The sequence below is a fragment of the Brassica napus genome, chromosome C7 (genome assembly GCF_020379485.1).
Source record: "Brassica napus cultivar Da-Ae chromosome C7, Da-Ae, whole genome shotgun sequence".
Taxonomy (NCBI): domain Eukaryota; kingdom Viridiplantae; phylum Streptophyta; class Magnoliopsida; order Brassicales; family Brassicaceae; genus Brassica; species Brassica napus.
Genome location: NC_063450.1, coordinates 419,092 through 438,119, shown reverse-complemented (window position 1 = coordinate 438,119; position 19,028 = coordinate 419,092). Strand labels below are relative to the sequence as shown.

The following is a 19,028-nucleotide window of genomic DNA, read 5'->3' as shown; positions in this document are numbered from 1 at the left end:
ATAATCTCTTGGTTATGAGCCATCCACAATCTGGTTCATAACAACTAGCAAACAATTCAATAATTTTCCAAATATAATTTGATTGACATTGAAATAGATTTTCTTTGGTCAAATTTAAGATGGAAATAAACTAAATCAAAGCTATATAAAAAAAAAAAAACTGATCCAAAATGAATTTTATAGTAATGATGATGATTTTAATAAAATATACTTACACTAGGGGTTTGTCCGCGCTTCGCGCGGGAACATTATTAATTTGTTAATTTAAAATTGAATATTTTTTTTATAAGTTGTGTGTCAAACATTTTGTTTCCTTTTAAATTATTTGATCTTAATTGTTGCGGTTATTGAGCGTGATGAACATAACCATTATAATGAACATAATTTCATTTTGCTTTTCTTGTTTTGTCTTATTGTGTATTACATTTGATATCATTTTTTTATTTTTAAGTTACTATTTTTCTTTAAAAAAATCAGTGGTGAAATATATGAACTGTTTGATTAAGATGTAATTAGCTCATGCTTAAAAGAGAATTTGTGTATTTTTATTTTGTTATTACTTGTTTATTTTGTTTTTCAAACTGATTTTTAAAACCTCCTGCTAAAATATTTGTTATGTGGTTGTTCATTTCGTCAATCTTCTAAGCTTGATGACTAAGAAATTAAGAAATTTGTAAAGATTCACTTATTTTTATTTTTGGTTGACATTATTTGATGAGACATGAGTAAAATCGCGAATAGAGTATAAAATTTTATGTTTTCACAAATCTTCAATATGTTTTTTTTTTAATTTTCTGTTTTTGTGAGTTATATTACTATATTTTCAATTTATTTTTACGGGAATATAGATATTTAAAATTTGATTTAGTTTGAAATGCACTACTAATTAAAAATAGCTATGAAATATAGAATATTATTTTAATAGATTTGATTCAAATATAAGAATATGAAAAATATATATGATTCTATAAATATTAATTAAAAATGTGCTTATATTGGGTCCTATCATTCCTCGGTTGCTGATGTGGCACAAAATAAAAGAAAAAGTCTTGTTTTTGTTTACATTTGCTACATATATTTTTGTTATTGGTTTACTTTTTTTTTCTGAAATGCTGGTGGTGAAAATTTTGAATTATTTGATTAAGTTGTAAATAGTTCATGGTTATGTAAAAATATGTGTATTCTTATGTTGTTATATTTTTTTTCAAACTGATTTTTAAGATTATATATTAATTCGTTAGTGTGGTTGTTCATCATTTCTTGTCAATATTTTGATTCTGATTCCCAAAAAATGAAAGTTGTGTACACTCACTCTTTTTTGGCAGACCTCATTTAATAAGACATGAAAAAATGGATTATCATATTTTATGTTTTTTGCATTTTCATTTTGAATCTTTAGTTTTGTGGATTAAAACACATTTAGTTGATACACATTGTGTAGGATAAGCCAGGAAAATATAAAAAAGGATGGAGGAAAATGATGTAGCGCATTGTCTATTTTATTAGTATAGATTCTAGCTCTTTGACTGTCTGAAATGACTTGCACAAAATCTTTGTTTTACTATTTTTATATGTTTGTTGTTGCATTAATAAGATTAAAGAAATATTTCGTGAAAAATGATTTGGGTCAAATTTATGGACTTTATTTGTCTTTTCTATCAGTTTATGTTTTGTCAAAAATACTCTCGTCTTTTCAACAACATATATACTTCTTTCTGGAGTGCAAGGTGATAGGTTGAAGGAGATATGAAGCAAAATCACAGTCTGTATAGAAATAAATAATGCAGTTAAAAATTATATTGTAAATGAATAAAAGTGAAGCAAGAGACAATATAGAGCAACAGACAAATACAGAGCGATAGTAAATCTTTTTTTTTTCTCTGGTAACAAAAAATTACATTGTTTAGCAAAAAGAGAAGAATAAAACAAAAAGTTACACTATCAAAGTATTAGTGAGAAAATTAAATGTAAATGTAATGATCAATCGTGAGGAACAATGATTATCATTCGATTTAGAATCTGCCAAAACTTTACAAATATGAACATGCTACACACACACACTTATACACACACACATATATATATATACTTGATTTATGTAGAAGACCCATTACGTAGGTGTTTGTAACCAACCTTAGGCTACAATAAAAGATCAAGAACAATATTCTATGCATTAAGTATGCATACTGGAGGCCACATTTTTCTCCATTTGCCTGTCCAATTCAAAATGGATTAGTTTTTTTCGTCAGCATGAATAGAACTTGAAGTACCTTTATATCGTTTCTAGCAGCTGAAACCTCAAATGAACTACTTCCTTCATGAAATTTTCAAGTTTACAATAGCAAAATTACTAAAAATTGTGTTATCTCGTTTCCAAATTGTTTTTACCTAATTTTTTATACGGAACAGCCTAGCTTTACGTGAACAGTTGATTAAGTCGAGGTTTCCAATATCTCAGTTGCACCACCTGCAAAGACATTAGTATCCACACATGCATATAATCAGGATTAAGAACCACACATTTTGTTAGCACAGATTTAAGATGTTATAACGACCTATAAACAACACAACTCTTTGGATTTAGAAGTTGTTGTCAAACCTTGATCAACAACTCTAAGCGTGGTAGAGAACCAGCTGCTATCACAGACAGTGGTGTGACACTGTGACTTAACTTCTATCTCACCGTTGGGCTACCGAGTCATAAAGAAACAAACTTTTTGGTTTACATTTTTGTCGGATCGATGGATAATCAAATAGAGAAGTAAAAAAAAATTTACATTGCCATTGTGCTCTGATGAAACTTCGACAACATCTTTATGGAAAAACTCAGTTTGTTTACAGCATGTTTATCACTACACCACTTGCATTGCTCGTTAGGTTGTAACAGTCTAACAGAAGCAGAGTTGAGATGTACTGCACTGTTACATCAAACTCCATCTAAATAAGGGGTACATGCAAGTATCATTCAGTAGCAAGAGATGTCATCAGCCTGTGGTGGCTGAGCAGAAAATTAAATTAACAACCATACCACAATAGAATCAATTTAGTCACTACGATAACCAGATTAAGAATATCCAAACGCAGAAATGGAAACAAATTATGCTGAATATATACCATCTTATTGGAATTAAAATCTCAGCTAATTGTCCACTGGAAACACAGCTTTCGGCTTTCCTTCACATGCTCACTGCCCACCTAGGCAATAAGCCCCTGTAAAGCCAACCGGATTTGGTTCTTCCTAATTTGGACAACCCATTTCAAAGGACTTGATTAATTTGGTTTACTCCAAAAAACCTAAAGCAGTATGCTTAATGCGGTCGCTGTCGTGTTCGACGAACGAACGATGGAAGCAATTTTAATCGACGACGGCGCTGAATGGTTTGATCTGGTCCATAAGAAACAAAATGATATGAGATTTATGGCAATAGGACGTCAGTTTTGAAGAGGGAAAAAATGGATAATCAAAGTCGAGATCAATGAAAGAAAGGAGATTAAGAGTCTAAGAGTACACACGAGAAGGAGAATGTGAATAAACTGAGAGTGCCGTTACAGAAATGCGAATAAAAGAAAGGAGATCAATGTTTCTGGAATTTATATCAAGAACTTATCAGGATCTTATACGGTGCTGAGAGGGCTTCATGTCTTATTTATACTATGAAAAATTACGGATAATGAAATCGGTGTTGGAGAGGGAACATTGAAGTTGACGTAATGGGTTTAGTGGCGGAGGATGTTAATGTAATCGCTTTAAGGCGTGAATCAATTTGAAGCAGTAACGTTCGGCGGATGAAGACTCATCCGGCACAACAAAATAGGGCTATTGAGAAGACGAAGACTCGGAGTGCAGAGGTGGGCCCTTAATGGGTTGACCATAAAGTTCCAACCATTTTAAACTCGTCAACGAAATAGAAGAGCTTAAAAGAAACGCTGACGTGTCACGATTTTCTCTCCTCTCCAGAGTGACGTGGACAGCCTAAAAAGTCAGATACTTCAACATTATCAATACAATACTAAAATGGGAATACCCTGAATAGTTAGAGTGTCCACGTCGACAGTAAAAATCAACCAATAGGAGAAGAGCTTTCCGCCACATCAGATGCTCACTTCTGTCATTTGGGCTTCGCGTTTCACCGGCCCGTTAACGTTCAGAATTGAGAACCAAACTCTGTGTTTCCTGTTATGTCTGAATCGTCTTCTTCTTCAACGATCCGCCGTCCCCTTCCTCTCAATTTTCGACCTCTCCTATGTCCTCATCTATGTCTCTTCCTTACCTTCCGTTCAACGTTTATATCTTAGTCTATACAAAGAATCTTCAGTTTACATTTAAGGCATTAACTCCCACAAACTCTCTGCCTCCCTCTTTAACAATCAAAGCATTAGCTTTGTGCGTATCTAATCCGAAAAATATCTCAAACACTAAAAATATGAGAGGATTGAGAGTGGAATCAAGTTTCACCAACACGCTCTCTCAGTTATGTTCTCTGAAAAAACCCTAAAATCTTTCTTCGAATTGTCTTCGTGTGATGATGTTGTTGTCCAATTAGCCATCCGCCACTCAACCTTTAATCACTCTCTTCTCTTTGATTAAAAAGGTATTGTCGTCTTACACTATCAAGCATCATATTTTTCGATCTCTATTTTTTTTTAGAAAGACTTATGAATTTACTCTTCCTGCAAAAATCGTTGATCCACAGATCCATTCCTGGATTAGTGTTCATTTTCCGGAATCAAAACGCTTCTACAGTTTTTTTTTTAATTTGTGAAAATACTTCCACATATTATAATTTTTATATGTGTTGTTTCTTTCAAGCTGAATAGAAGACAAAAAAAGACGAGAGGATTCAGTACAACAAATTATTGCAACTTCTGCCACATGATCAGGTAAACATCATGATATTTTCATGTATGATAACTCAGTTCTTTATAATTGTGGTAGTCTCTAAATTTGGATTACTATGTCTCTCGCTATAGTGAAGCATAACACATATCTGAATTTATTTCTACGTTTGTTTCAAAGAAAAAAAGCATTACTTGGGAGTCATTCACCAGTAGTGTAATCAAGCAACAAATTTTGAAACTCTGAAGCTAGGCAACCCATATGGCTTTGGCTTTGTTTTTGTCTTATAATCTGGTGTTCTCTACAGCTCTGCTCGAATCAGCTAAATACAGCTATGTCACAAATTAAAGTGTTTAATCATGACAGGTCAGTCCCTAATTTAAGCATTTTCCTGATGGTTTTGGTATTTCTTACTTAAGAAAAATATGTTTGAGCACTTGCCCTTCCAAAAAGGTTGGATGACTTCTTGATTTCAGTTGTGCCGTGAGATTTCAGCTCTGGCGTTTCTAAACTTGGTTGGATCTTCTTCTCCTCCTACGAAGATCTGTTGAGAATTGATTACGAGATATAAACCCTGCAATCAAGAAAGAGTGAAGACAGTGATCAGAAGAAGAACAACAACGATACGAAGAAGAGAATCAAAGTCTAAAGTGAAAGAGAAAGAAGAAGATAAAGTCAACTTAGAGTCAAAGAAGGAGGCAGCCTTGCATTACATCTCTGAAGAGTCGTTAGTCATCTTAAGAGGTTAGTTAATAATTTAACTGAGTGAGTATAACTAGGAGATGAACAGAGAGTCGTATGAGAAGAGTTGTTAGAACAGTGTTTGAATTGCTTGCAAGATTTGTCTAAAAGCTAGAAGTATTATTAGGTGTAAGCAAGCATAATTAAAGTCAGTTAATTAATCTGCTATAAAGAGCTAAGTATTATTTGTTGTTGTAGAATGTGAGGAAAGCAAGGGAAAAGCATGATTGTTGCGGGGTTTTTTGAGTCGAAAAAGAATCATGGTAACGAACTGATTGAAAAGTTGGAAGCTGGTATGCAAGATATGCTACAGATTGCCGAAGATCGGAAGAGAGATGTTGTTGCTCCTAAACTGAAAGAGAATCTCCAATATGTTGGCGGGTGAGTTTACTCAAAAGTGTAATGCACGAGAGACAAAAAAGCCAATATGGTTTTGGATTAGTAAGGAAGCTGATATACTTGCTCATTTAGACCCTTCTTGATGACTGCAGCTGAGATCTTCCTGTCATGTGGCGCTCTGCAGAATAGAGGAGGACATGGTCGAGGGCTTCCTCTACGAAGTCCCTGAAGAGTATATAAACATGCCTTTTCTCAAGAGAAGTGTACATGAAGGCCAAGATCAAGGACAATCCCAACCTTGAGGATTGTGTTTTCCACATTGTCGTCGATGGCTATAACGCCCCTGTTACTGCCGGGAATTTTGTGGACTTGGCGGAGCGCAATTTCTACAATGGCATGGAGATCCAGAAATATATATATATATATATATATATATATATATTGTATATGGGAAATTTTTGTTAATCAATGGATGAAGATTTTTTGCAGCTGATGAGTTTGTGGTACAAACAAGGGATCCAGACAGTCATGCGGAAGGATTTATAGATCCAACCACAGAGAAGTAAGGACAGTTCCTCTTGAGATTATGGTGACTGGGAAAAAAACGCCATTTTACGGCTCAACCCTAAAGTAAAAGCTTACACCCTTCTGACAGTATATTTATTCATAATAATAATAATAAATTATCATTTGTTAATTTGGTTGGACAGGTATTGGGTCTGTACAATGGCAATGGCTAGAGAAGTGAGAGTTCTTACTCTTCCTTAACATTTGAATATATATATATTCTAATTATATGTAATGCAAAAAAGGGGTTTGAGAATGACTCAGAATCGAGCCAAGTGTTTTGGCTGCTGACAGAGCGTGAGCTGACGCCAAGCAATTCCAACATCTTGGACGGTCGTTACGATGTCTTCGGCGGCTACGTTACTCATAATGAAGATTTTCTGGCTGATCTTAAAGTCGATAATGTCACTGAGGTCATTCAAGTTGTCTCCGGTTGAGAAGGAATATGTTCTTGCACAAAAGAAAACAGAAAAGCAACATGGTACTGCTTTATTTGTATTAGATATATATTTCAGACAGTGTTAAATTACATTCGACATCCAGTTTCGTGTTCTTCCCATAGACATCATTCTCAGAGATCCTACTACATTCGAAACTTTTTTTCTTATTATTATGGCTAGCACATCTACCATTCTTGCTGCTCTCAAATATGGACGCTGCTCATCCACCGTGGAGGTGGAGGTGCGGCTTCTCCGGTTTTGGGAAGCCAGAAACATTAAACGTGGTGGCCACTTCATGGGAGTAGATATGCTTCTTCTGGATTCTAAGTTGATTCCGTTTTTTAAATTCATGTTCATCATAGTTTTGAACAGATCTCCAATATTAAGATTCATGTTTAACAGTATTATGATTTCAATATTATTTATTTCCTCTTCGTGATTTGGTTTTGAATCCAGTTTTAAATTGTGTTCTTCTGTTTATAAACGTTTTCAGGCGATGCTCATACCCGCCACCATCAACGTGAACCGTCTTCCCACCTACCGGGGACACTTGAAGGTAGGTTCCATGTTCTCTTTGAGTGACTTTGATGTCACTAGGTGTAATCAGAATTTTAGACTCTCCTCTGTTGATATGGTTCACTTTATGTATATTGCAAATTTCTCCTTCTGATGTTAGCATCCAAATGATTGTTAATGCATGTAGATACCCGCTACAAGATCGTTTAGGGTACTGTTATACGAGCTGCAAATCCAGCACAAACCTCGAGTTCAGAAGATTCCTCACAAGAGCTATCAAGTCCAGAAGATTCCACCGAGTCGCAAGATCTACCAAGTACGTCTTTGACATCAGAAAATAATCTTGAGAAAGCAGAGTCTGCAACAAAAGCTCTTGCAGTGGCTGATTCCAAAGTGTTCGAAGCCAAAGAGGCGTCTCAAGTTGCAGATACGGCCCCAAAGAAGTCTCTGACCGATGTAATGTCCACCTACTCGACCACATTAATTATCCTAAATTGATCATCACTCAGCTCTTTTTTGATTCGTTCCTTGCAGGTGCTAAAAGATGAAAATGTTGAACTATGGTAGAGCTTTATACCTTGTGGTCCGGTTCAATGTAGATGTAAAGGACTGTTTTTTTAATAGGTTTTGGCTTTGAGAACAAAAATAAAGAGTACATGTATATGAGATTTCATTGACTATTGACGTTGTCACTTTTTGGTTAGTTTTTGATGTTAAGTACGGTTCTGGATGTTAGTAGATGTTTTTGCAAGTCATACTGAGAATTGTTAATGCATGATTGTGTTTATATTTGATTAGATTTGGTTCAAGTTGAAAGTTATTATTTGTGCATGGTTGATCAATTGCAATGAAGGATACAAGGTACACCAAATATTTGAATGGCATATAGAGTTTAGGTGGATGCTCCACGTTGGAAGAGGAACCCGTTAACCAAATTTAATTATAAAATTTATTTAAATAAATTTTTTTGATATAAACATATTTTTTAAATTATTAAATAAATAAGTTAATTATATATCTTTTTAATTTTATATGTTAATATATTTATATATATATATATATATATGAGAAATATATTCATTAAAAATAAATATATTATATACTAATTTTTATAATAATTTAAAATATAATACTCACACTGCTCTACTAATCATCCTATTAAACAGTTTAGCCAAAATATATGGTTCCTGCAACATACTGCTTCTATAATATACTGCTATTGCTTTATCATTTGCTCTGCCAATCAAAGCTTAACTTAATTACTGATATAAATTTCAATACGCATAAATAATCACCTTATAATGAATATTTACATTACATATTAATTTTAACGTATACGTTAATTGATTGGTTCATTCAAGACCCAAAACTGGCGAAAATATAATTAAATAAATATAAACATTATTTAGAAATTTTTGCCTTTGTTATTGACATATAATTAGACTAATGGTGTAGTTAATAGCGTGTCTATATATTTACCAGTTTAACCGTACATTTTAATTGGAGAAAGAAAACAAACAAAAATCAACCGAAGACTTTTAAGGTATATGAAACAAAAATTGAAAATAGCAATTTTCTGCAATTAAAGAATAAAGCAATAAAATTGCAAAAATACAAGATAAAACAAAAATATACACAGAAAGAAAAATTTAGTAAAATAAAATCATAATACAATTGTGACAACCCATCCCGTGGGAACTATCCACCCAGTAAGCCCTAGGTTCACAGCCCTGCAGGGCACCGACCCTAACCCCTCGATTATGAGTTTTCTCTCACTCCGTAATTTGTTTGTTGGGAGAGTTGTTAAATGGTGAGGTCCTGGGTTCAAAGTCCACCAACAACCTAATTATGGAGTTAGTGAGAACTCATAAGAGAGGGGGTGTGGTCGATTCGCTGCAGTGCTGTGAGACTGAGGTTTACGGGACGAGTGGTCCACAGGACGGGTTGTCACAATAATTTCCATAATTGATAGTGATCAATTACACTAAAAAGTCTAAATTTACAACATACACAGTTTTATTTACATCTTTAAACCTATTATCTAATTAAAATGATTCTAAAAAAAATGCAAGCATGAAGAGTAAGAAAATATACGATAATATATAATACATAACGTTAAAAATACGTAATCACTGATCACTAAAAATAATGTTAGTAGTAATAAAAATGACATGACAACACATTTATTAAAACTATAGAACGGCACGCAACAAGGTGTTATTAAATATACAAACTACAATTAAATATGCTCAACGCAAACACACATAAAAATGAGACATTATATTTGGATATATTTAAATAAATAATTTTAATTATATTATATTCTTGATAATTTTAAAATTACTTAAAACGAAAATAAATTATTAAAAAAATAATATCCAAATAAAACTAAAGTAATATTTTGTAACATAAAAATAATAAATGAATAAAAATATATTATGTTAATAAAATAGATTTTAGATTTTAAAGACTTCTAATTCATGTAATATTACAAAATTCAAAATTTGTTTATTACAATTAGTATTTTACCATTAGATATATTAAAATAATATTCTAGATCGATATTCAATTGTTAGTTTTTAACTATTACACGTAAAAAAATATTATTTAGTACGCTTTTTTTTAAAGGAGGTTTTATATTTTAAGTAGGTTATTGAAGTAATTTTTCTTTCCATGAATTTATTCGAGATGAGATTTCAATCTTTTAAACTAAAATAATTTATGTTCTATACATAATTATATTTTTTTACATAACTCTAAAATCTCGGACTTGATTCTTTATATTTTATTAGTTAATTCTGTTACATATAATAGAAATACTTACTTCAAATTAAAAATATAAAAAAAATCAAATTTAAAAATTAGTTATATATAATTTAATATACAAAAATTCACATATAAATAAAAATGATAAAAATAATAAATTTAAATATATTATCTGCGCGTAGCGCGGAGAAATAGTCTAGTAGTTATAGATAATACAAAGAAAGCGTCTAGAGTTCTCTAGTTAATCATCATCATCGTCATCACTGTCTTGCGAAGGCTGAGAATATTAAAATGGGCCTTAATATGTAAATGGGCCTTAGTTTCGACGCAGTGAGGACTTGATATAATATAGGGTTTAACAGTTCCCGTTCTTTGGAAGCCACCGTCGATTCTCCAATCTCTTCTTCAAGTTCTCTGCCGATGGCCGCCTCCGCCGTCGCCAGATCGATACTTCGAGCTGCTTCGTCTCGGGGAGCCGCCGCTGGTTCCACTGGCCGCTTCGCGTCTCAAGCGAAATCAGTTCCGCCGATGTTTAGAGCCAGCGCTAAAAGAAGCTCACTGCTTTCGCCTCTCCGGTTAGTCCGCCTCTTTTATCAGTGATCTGGAACCTCGAAAAGAGTACATTTCGATCGAATTTTGGAGATACATTTCTGAAAAGAAACAACTTTTCCATGTTGTAGAAATGTATGTGAATTTTTTAAATGGGAAAACTCTTATCGTTTACTTGCTACTCTTTTATTTTTTGTTTGATTGGTAGAAATCCTGTGGAGATGAGCTTCTGTGTTGAGTCAATGTTACCATACCACACCGCCACAGCTTCTGCTCTAATGACTTCGATGCTTTCTATCTCTGGACATACCTATGGCTGGCTCTCTGACGGTACTTCTTCCTCTCTTCCTTTCCCTTCCTTCCTTCCTTTTCTGCCTAATTTGCTCTTTGTTTGATCAGTGTTTTGTTTCTCTGGATTTTTATTAGCCTTTGCTGTATCATATAACTTGGTTAGATTTGCAGTTTAAGTTTAGAACTTTTTCTGGTTGCCATGTGCGAAAAACTGGATCAATTGTTGTTGTTGTCGTCTTTCTGCTTGACATTGTAAACAGATGGATGCCACCCTCAATTGGTCTAGTTTTTCTCATGCTGTAGGCTGACTCAAGAATTTACCAAGACCAATGAATGAAGCCAACGAGATGTGGGCTTTCCTGCGAATAACAGTTTTTCATCTTATAGACTAGATAAACCCAACAACGTTCGATTCTCTGCATTGTGTTTCAAAAAAAAAAAAAAGTAAACATGTACCCCACAATCGTGTTATTTATTAGTGTCTTCTTGGTTATTATTCCATTTGAGTTGATTTCGTAGAGAATTTAATGAAAGAATCATTAATTGTTGGTCTTATACTCCCAGCTTGCATTGATGATGTGTGATGAGTTTGCCAGAAGATCACTGAAGCTACCAGTTTATGTACAAACCTCTACCTTTATTTAGGAACTAGAGCCCTCTTGATTTTCTCCCCTATTTTGGCTTGGAGAGAATGTGTTTCTTTTTACCCTTTTAAGACGTGTTGTATTTCATTAGACTGGTAAACTGATGTTTCGTATAATTTTATCAGCTTGCAAAGATGACTTTTGATGAAGTCTACAAGTAACCCAAATGCGAATCCCAGAGACGGTTTTAAGAGAGTTTAGGCAAAAAAATAAATAATTGTTGTACTTTTCAAACATAAATGGTCTCTGTCTTTGAATATTTTAAATCAGCTCTCTATCATCTCTGTTACATCAAAAGTTCAACACAATTAAAATTGCATCTCTGTTATTAAAGAATCCCCTTATCTTAAATTCTCATGTGAAACTAACTCAAATGACCTGTCTTCAGTTTTTCTATTGTCAAGACGGATATATTCAAATCTTTTTAATACTCTCTATGATCGCTGTTACATCAGCACAAACTCAAATTTGCATGTTCTCTATGGTAAAATATCCTCCATTTCTATATTATATCAACTAGATATTTGAAAATGCATCTTTATTGAATGTTGTTACAAACAGTTGAATTTCTTTCATCCTTTAGTTTCTTTAACCACCATAACTAACACCGGCCTTCTTGTGCATGCGTCTCTTCTTCTTGCTTCTCAATCTTAACATGCTCATTGTGGTGTCTGTGTTCCCAGTTCTTTTGATGCCCATTAGGGGCCAATTTCAATCCAGACTGTGTTGTATAATAATCACAATAAACATTAATTATTTAAATAATCAAAATGAGTAAGAGACTGTTATAAATCATGGAGTGAATTGCCATTAACTAAGACAAGAGAAGAAATCCCGTCGGCCACATCAAGCCCAACCGCGGCCGCAAGGAGGAGAGAGAGTCAGCTAATGATCTATAGCCGACTTAGAACTTATGATGTTTTTCTTTTCTATGTTTTAGTAATTTTTTTATTTCCTGTTGGATTAGGATATTTACTCTTTCCATTTATCTTCATCTTGTAATCCTTATATAAATAAACATCCTTGATCATTAATAATAGCACATAAATATTCAGTCTCTAAACTCTCTAATTACAACATGTTATCAGCACGATAGACTCCAAAACCCTGAGACAAAACCCTAACCTAAAAATCCGTCACACATAAACCCTAATCCAGACGCAACTTAAAATCGATGTATCTCTCAAACCCTGAAGAACCAGACGACGAGCCACATATCAAATTGAAGCTCTTGACGTGACGAATCCATCAGCGCAAACCGTTCGTCGATCAGATCACAGACGCGCCCACACTCGCATAAACAATACGCTGCGCCGTCTTGATCTTTTGGAACCCTAATCCCGAAGAACTCTAAATTGTTCTTGCTTGCGTTCCAGCAAGCTTTGCCGTCTCAGCCTGATACGATCTTAGCTCAGACGATCTCTTACGTCCGTCTCAGTCTCCGCTCTCGATCCCGATCAGACGTTCAACCTCAGCCCGATTCGCGAGAGGCGCTCACCATCCGACGAACCCGACGAACCCTAACCCTAGGTGTTCCCTGTTCGCGTCTGTCGCTCTCAGGCTCAGCTCGTGTCCTCGTCTCAAACTCAGCTTGCGCTCAGCCCCAGCTCGCGTCCCGTCCTAGCTTGCGACCCCGACTGCAAGCGTCCGTCTCGACTCGAGACCCGATAGGAACAAGACAGCTCGCGTCCGCGTCGCAGCTCACGTCTGAGGTTCATCCGTTCATCTTGGAGGTCCGGTTCAACCCTACAAAATAAAGGTAATTCGAAATCTGAAAACAAGAATCGAATCTGGTTGTTTTGTAAAGATTGAAACCCTAAAATCAGAACTCTAAAGATGAAAGCCATAGGAAAAATAGATCAAATCCTAAAGAGTAAATCGGAGCTCGAATAAGTCCGATCTCCTAAACCATAATCGAGATTGATCCATTGATCAATTAAAATCAAAGTCTTAATGATTTTGAATCTCAAATAAAATTCCCTTGATCAAAGATCAAAGTTTTCGAAATCCCCTAAAACCCTAATTTTGAAAAATCGGTTTTAATTTTGATTTGAAACTTGAGTGTTTTGATTGGTCGCCTAGAGTTATGATTAGGATTGTTTTAAAACTTGAATCTGAATCTTGTTTAAACTAAAACCCTAATCTCGAATTTAAAATCCTAATGGCCTTGAAACCCTTAATCTTGATTGATATTTCTAAAGGCCTTGAAACCTTAAATCTCTCATTACTTAAAGATTGAAAGATTGATTTAAAGAATTTACATATTGAATGAGAGTTAGGTTTCTAGATTATTTAATTCTAAAACACTAAACTCTAGCTGAAACATTACCAACCTTGAAATTGGTAAACTTGATTGATATGGATTGTGTGGCATTGTGTTTTTATTATCAATCATACTGAACGGCCGTGAGGCATAATACATTGTACACACTTGCAGCCTTGTGCCCTTGATTGATTAAAATCCGTGTGGCTTATTGCATATCAAAGTGACCGTGTGGCCTAGTATCCGGATGTTTATATAAACCAGATTGCATCATGATCCGATCCTTAAGATCGTTGTATCTTATAATGGCCGAGAGGTATAAGCATCACAATGCAAAGCCGTATGGCCTAAGCATCTTAGACAGACTTATGAAATCATGTGCACTGATTATTTAAATTGGTTGCAAGAATTCTAAATCAATGAATTGATTGATAATTTCAGATGCCGAGATTTGAACCCATGGATTATGCCATTCTAAATCTCTCTGGAGATAATTATCAAGAATGGGAAATGAACACTTCAATTGCCCTGCAGAGGACTCAGGAAATGTATCATTGAAGGAAATGATGAAATTGAAAGTGAAAAGCATAGAGCCATTACAATAATGCGCCATCATCTCACTGAGGAACTGAGAAATCAGTATCTACATATTGAGAATCCTCGTGACCTTTGGACAGAATTAAAGTCCAGATACACTATGGTATTATTACCAAAGGTCAAACATGAATGGATGAGTCTCAGATTCCAAGACTTTGAGACAGTGGCCGAGTTTCACTTTGCCTTGTCCAGGGTCGTGTACCAACTGAGATTATATGGTGAAGAGGTAACAGATAATGATTTTCTATTCAAGACATACTCCACATTCCATCCAGAAGATTTGTTGTCAAAACATATCTACATAGAAAGAGGTTCTACCACTTACAATGACCTTATCTCTTGCCTAACGGTGATTGAGAATAACAAGGTACTAAGGAGGAGCAGTGAGATGAGATATCCTGATACAAATAAGACTGATATGGATCAGGATGAATCCAAGGGAGCCGTGTCCAATATAACTCAAGGAATGGCCGGCATGTCTATTGACCAAGAGGGATCTCGACATTTTATTTTAAAGTCCTTGATTTGTGATTTGCTTTTAAACCTATTTGATGTTTCACGATTTTATATATACAATGGAATTGGTTTTGAATTCATAGTCTTGTCTGATCTTACTTGAACATATAAATGATTTTAAAGAGTTGCCTAAAGGGCATAAAACCAAGTAAGAAATCATGAATGGGTATAGTAAGCATAGTAAAGAAACTATGGCTAAGGCATTGCCTTAAAAGGCATTATACACACCCAAAAGAACATGCGACCCATTGAAGTTATTATGTATGGTTTCCAAGTAGAAACAATGGGTAAGGAAGGAAACAAGTTCCTTTAGATTTTAAGAAACATAAAACGCCTAAGACCTTATAAGTGGTCGAGACTATACCTATGATCTCTACTGATTTAAAACTATGCTATAAGATCAGTATGATAAGAGGCAAGAGAAGTGGCGACTATACTGATATATCCCACGACATTTTACACTATATGGCATGATAGGATTAACCATCCTAAAGTCTAAACTTTATGCAAATATTGAAAAGGCACAGAGTTATCCCGTAAAAGATCTCACGTTGTGAAACATGTACACAAAGGGAAACTCATTAGGCTTAATTGTCCCAAGCACCACGACCTTATAGTATGGTCATGAGGGGGAGAGAGGATAAACCCATGATCAATACTACAAGTTCGTGTACCACTATGGTCTAAGACCATGTTATATGGCTCGGCCATTACTCGGCCATAAAGGACCATTCCTCGGCCGTAGAGGCCATGATACAAACGGCCAAACCGAAGAGGCCATTACTCGGCCGAAGAGACCATGTTATGGTCGGCTGCAAAGACCATCACCTATACACGGCTTGGCCACGACTTGTATATGCATAGTGCATGCTTGGCCGCACACAAGCCATTACCTATAAAAGGTTCGGCCATGTAAGCCATTATCTATAGGACTAAGATTCTAAAGTCTATAAGCTTGGATACATTATGTTTTACATGTATAGAATGATAATATGATCATATGCATCAGGCCATATAAGTGAGCATAGATATTCCCATCTCAAATTGAATACGGGTCATAAAACCAGACATACACCATCTTAAGAGATTTTGAATAAACCACCACATACATATATGTGCCGTCTAAGATGGAACCTCAGAAGAGGATTGGGAATATATAAGAATAAGATCTTCTCCACGAAATCAAAAGGACCGAGAGCCAAAACATGGGTGATTAAAATAGTGGCTAGGTACGGATTGCATGAAACAAATGAATCCGAATATTAAAGGAGAAAGATTATAAGCTGGATAAAGAATGTTAAAAGTACGAATGGTTTTAACCATCATTGTCTTGGCAAAGATCCTCGGATTAGAGATTATAATTTAAGACGTCCAAAGAAAGATTATATAAAGCTAGCTAATTGAGAAGCTAATCGAAAATGTCAGACACTGACCCGAGAAATGACTAACCAGCTTAGCACCAAATGAATGTCCTAGAAGAGACATAATCAAGTTGCTATAGAGTCTATACAAGATAGACCAAGTGTTCCATAAGATAAAGGAATTTCGGATAGAAAAGAATGGTGCATAGAATACAGATCCGAGATTATAAGAGAAACCATACCAGACATTGAGAAAAGGCTGCGCAGCTACACATCTAAGGTACCAAACCATGTAGTCTTGGGACGCCAAACTACTAGGTAATAAAGGTCCTGGATAATAAGATCTCAAATATATAGATCATGTCTGGAACATAACGGAACTACACGAAAGTGTCGACACACACACATTTGTATAAAGATACATAAAGTTATAGCACTTGAACATAAAGAGATAAGCGAGGATCATGAACCCACGAATGAGTACTCATACAATCATAAGAAGATCATAGAGATTAGAAAAGATAAAACGTGGAGGTTCAAAGTATCTAAAAGAGAGATGGGCGTATTGGCCATATACAAATACAGAAACGCCATCTGATAAACCAGTGAAATAGATGGATCTTGTGAGAAGTAAAGAAACCATGAGAGATGTACATGATGTAAGAGTATTCTTGTTTTCCTAACTAACATCATTCGATTATAGCTTGTTACACAAGGTACTCACAGAGATCAAAGGAACAGATTATAAGAAAATGAACTCCTATGTGGTGGATGCTGCTACAGATTTTCGAAATTGACAATGGTCTGGTCATAAGAAAGAAATTATATACAAATGATGTAGTAAGCAGCATATGGATCACTAGATAAGATGAAAGAACAGCTTCGTTCCTAAGCTGATTCATGGACAGAAACATAAAGCAGCTGCATACAATATGTAAAAGAAATTGATCACGCATGATCATTGATCTTGGAGTTGTATAAAAGACAATCCAATACAGTCCATATATATTTGAAATTCCTTGTGATTATACTAAACCTAAAAGAGGTTAGTAGGCATAGAATAAATCTATGTGGGTGTCCGACCAAAAGCGTCAGGCCCCGGCCCTTTAAATTAAAGATGTCCGACTCTGTCCGTCTAAGGCGTCCGACTCTTCAGCAAAGAACATCTGGCTATCCTACTAGACGCGTCCGGTTTTAAGACCAAAAGGCGTCTAGCCCTTCTTCTTGATCACGGGCTAGTAGAGACAAATGATCAACCGGACACAAATGTATTGTAGTCCATAAGCTTGTTAGAGCCGAAATACATCATCATATATTAAGATAGGAATGCAAAGAATAATGAATACGACATTACCTAAGGCAAAGAAATCTATGTCCACATCAATGAGAGTGTTTCGGCCGCAAAGCCATAATAAGAGATTATAAACTCACATCAATGATCATTGATCCTGAACACTCATGAGACAAGTAGTGGACATGTATAGACGAGGTCTATGACCCAGACATGGATTGGCCAGATCGAGACATAGGTTCATGATAACCATGTCTAGTACACTGTCCATAAGTACTTATTTTGTCCGACCAAAGTAAAGAGTTAACAATAGACGGTCACGTCTAGACTATGGACACATGCAAACACGATTTGCAAAGACCCAATAGTGATCCCCGAGAACCATATGGTTCACATTATTTAGCACACATGCTTTACCGGGACACTCGATGTCAAGAGACATGAGAAACGACCTAAGAGGTCGAAGTGGTCTTGATACGGCTTAGTGATGAACTTGGCCGATTACTCCCTTCCTACATATACAGGAAAGATCACGCACCAGATGCGTAGAATGTAGAAACCTAGACTGAGGTTCACATCAGGGGGAGTAGTGCGTGTTGTACTTTTTTTCCTTCATCATGGTTTTGTCCCACTGGGTTTTCATGATAAGGTTTTAATGAGGCAACATGAAGCGTACTACAGAACCTGTATGGTTATGGCATCCAAGGGGGAGGAGTGTTATAAATCATGGAGTGGATTGCCATTAACCAAGACAAGAGAAGAAAAAGCCCGTCGGCCACATCAAGCCCAACCGCGGCCGCAAGGAGGAGAGAGAGTCAGCTAATGATCTAGCCGACTTAGAACTTATGATGTTTTCCTTTTCTATGTTTTAATAGTTTTTCTATTTCCTGTTGAATTAGGATATGTACTCTTTCCATTTATCTTCATCTTGTAATCCTTATATAAAGGAACACCCTTGATCATTAATAATAACACATAAATATTCAGTCTCTAAACTCTCTAATTACAACAGAAACCATGTTTTTAAAATATTCATTTTTAATCACATCAATTCCGTTTAATATAAAATGTAATGTTGTGAAATCATATCAAATTTTGAACATAGAAGGAAATGAATAAAGAAAAACCATTTAATGTTGTTGAAAGACCAAACGCTGAGTTTAGTACTCAAACTAAAAAGATGCATATGAAAGTATTATAAATACACCGTTGTTATATATCATGGAGTGGATTGCCATTAATCAGGCCCGGTCCAAGACCGGCCCAATACCTAGAAGATGGAGAAACGGCCGAAGCCCTAGAGAGAGGAG

The 19,028-nt window shown here is 35.2% G+C and overlaps 1 protein-coding gene and 1 long non-coding RNA gene across 8 annotated transcripts; both read left to right on the top strand.

The window, feature by feature from the left end:
* The first annotated feature begins 3,496 nt into the window (after positions 1 to 3,496).
* LOC106380313 lies at positions 3,497 to 8,227 on the top strand. The gene is made up of 2 exons (XR_007326727.1): positions 3,497 to 7,484; positions 7,628 to 8,227. It is a non-coding gene; the product is annotated as an uncharacterized LOC106380313 (long non-coding RNA).
* Positions 8,228 to 10,549: 2,322 nt separating this feature from the next.
* Positions 10,550 to 11,979, top strand: LOC106380688 (protein NUCLEAR FUSION DEFECTIVE 6, mitochondrial). Of its 7 annotated transcripts, none has more exons than XR_007326574.1 (4): positions 10,560 to 10,781; positions 10,964 to 11,085; positions 11,350 to 11,490; positions 11,611 to 11,839. XR_007326574.1 is itself a non-coding variant. In XM_013820499.3 (4 exons), the coding sequence occupies exons 1-3, from the start codon at positions 10,627 to 10,629 to the stop codon at positions 11,628 to 11,630; spliced, it is 297 nt and encodes a 98-aa protein (XP_013675953.1). In that variant the 5' UTR covers positions 10,560 to 10,626; the 3' UTR covers positions 11,631 to 11,667; positions 11,816 to 11,979. The 7 variants fall into 7 exon arrangements, 5 of the variants coding, with proteins under 5 accessions (XP_013675954.1, XP_013675953.1, XP_013675952.1 ...); XR_007326573.1 differs by having other exon boundaries at positions 11,307 to 11,490; XM_013820499.3 differs by lacking the exon at positions 11,350 to 11,490 and having other exon boundaries at positions 11,611 to 11,667; positions 11,816 to 11,979.
* Positions 11,980 to 19,028: the final 7,049 nt, after the last annotated feature.